Source organism: Propithecus coquereli, unplaced genomic scaffold (genome assembly GCF_000956105.1).
Source record: "Propithecus coquereli isolate 6110/MARCELLA unplaced genomic scaffold, Pcoq_1.0 Scaffold167, whole genome shotgun sequence".
In the NCBI taxonomy this organism is placed as follows: domain Eukaryota; kingdom Metazoa; phylum Chordata; class Mammalia; order Primates; family Indriidae; genus Propithecus; species Propithecus coquereli.
This window is the reverse complement of record NW_012141302.1, coordinates 2,193,350-2,194,659: the sequence shown is the minus strand read 5'-3', so window position 1 is coordinate 2,194,659 and position 1,310 is coordinate 2,193,350. Positions and strand designations below refer to the sequence as shown.

The window sequence follows — 1,310 nt, the reverse complement described above, 5'->3', positions numbered from 1 at the left end:
TAAAGTATACAGGAGGATATGTATAGGTTATATGCAGATACTATACCATTTTATATGAGAGATTTGAACATCTAAGGATTTTGGTATTGAGGGTGGGGTGTATCCTGAACCAATTTCTCATGGACACTGAGAGATCACTGTACTGCCTAAAATTACCAAGTCATAGGAGGATTTGGACAACTTTAATTAAGAGACTGTTTTGTGTTTTTTTAATCACTGAGCTCTAAGACAATAACTGATATCAGAAATACAGCTTAGATATTTATTCTGCTCAGTGAGAGCAGAATTTACTTACCATGTAAATTTACTCACATTAGAACATAAGCTCCATGAGGACAAGAACCATGTCTATCTGACTCAAGGCTACATCAATCTGAATAAGGACTAAACACAATGCAGTCTTTTTTTTTTTTTTTTTTTGGAGATGAAGTCTCGCTCCATCATTCTGGCTACAGTGCAGTGGTATCATCGTAGCTCACTCACTGTAACTTCAAACTCCTGGGCTCAGTGATCCTCCTGCCTCAGCCTCCGGAGTAGCTGGGACTTCAGGTGTACATCACCACACCCAGCTAATTTTTCTATTTTTTGTAGAGACGGAGTCTTGCTCTTGGTCACGTTGGTCTCGAATTCCTGAGATCAAGTGATCATCCCGCCTCAGCCTCCCAGGGTGCTAGGATTACAGGCATGAACCACGCTGCCCAGCCACAATGCAGTCATTTTAATTAGCCTTTGACTTTACTAAAATGGGATTCTATCTATATTAGATATGCATTCTATAATCCAAACTCTATCATTTTGATTTTCTTTCTAGAAACACTGTTTGCAATGGTCCGAACGTTTGTGTCCTCCCAAAATTCATATGTTGAGACCTAACTCCCATGGCGATCGTATTAAGAGGTGGGATCTTTGGGAGGTGATCAGGTCAATGGGACTTGTGTCCTTAGAAAAGAGCTTTGAAGGAGCTTGTTTGCCCCTTCTGCCATGTGAGCACACAGCAAGAAGGCACCATCTATGAGGAAAGCACCCTAACCAGAAATCAAATCTGATGCTTGATCTTAGAACTTCCCATCCTCCATAAATGTGAGCAATAAATTTCTGTTGTTTATAAATTACCCAGTGTAGGGTATTTTGTTATAGCAGTCCAAACAGAGACACTGTCCACTAAAATTTATCTATGTGTTTTAACTTTCAGCAAGAAAGGTAAGTAAATCTCAGTATACTCATTAAAGATACAGTTGAGATTATGTACAGATATATAAAGCAAAAACCTTGCTTTCAGATCAAATCACAAAGTAAAACTCAACTTTACG

The 1,310-nt window shown here is 38.9% G+C and overlaps 1 protein-coding gene across 1 annotated transcript in view; it reads right to left on the bottom strand.

Annotated features, from left to right (window-relative positions):
* GTF3C3 (general transcription factor IIIC, polypeptide 3, 102kDa) overlaps nucleotides 1-1,310 on the bottom strand; it is a 46,552-nt gene that overhangs the window by 28,019 nt on the left and 17,223 nt on the right. Inside the window, exon 6 of the mRNA XM_012641639.1 lies at nucleotides 1,269-1,272. Coding sequence (XP_012497093.1) covers nucleotides 1,269-1,272 — 4 coding nt within the window. The remainder of the gene's footprint in view (nucleotides 1-1,268; nucleotides 1,273-1,310) is intronic.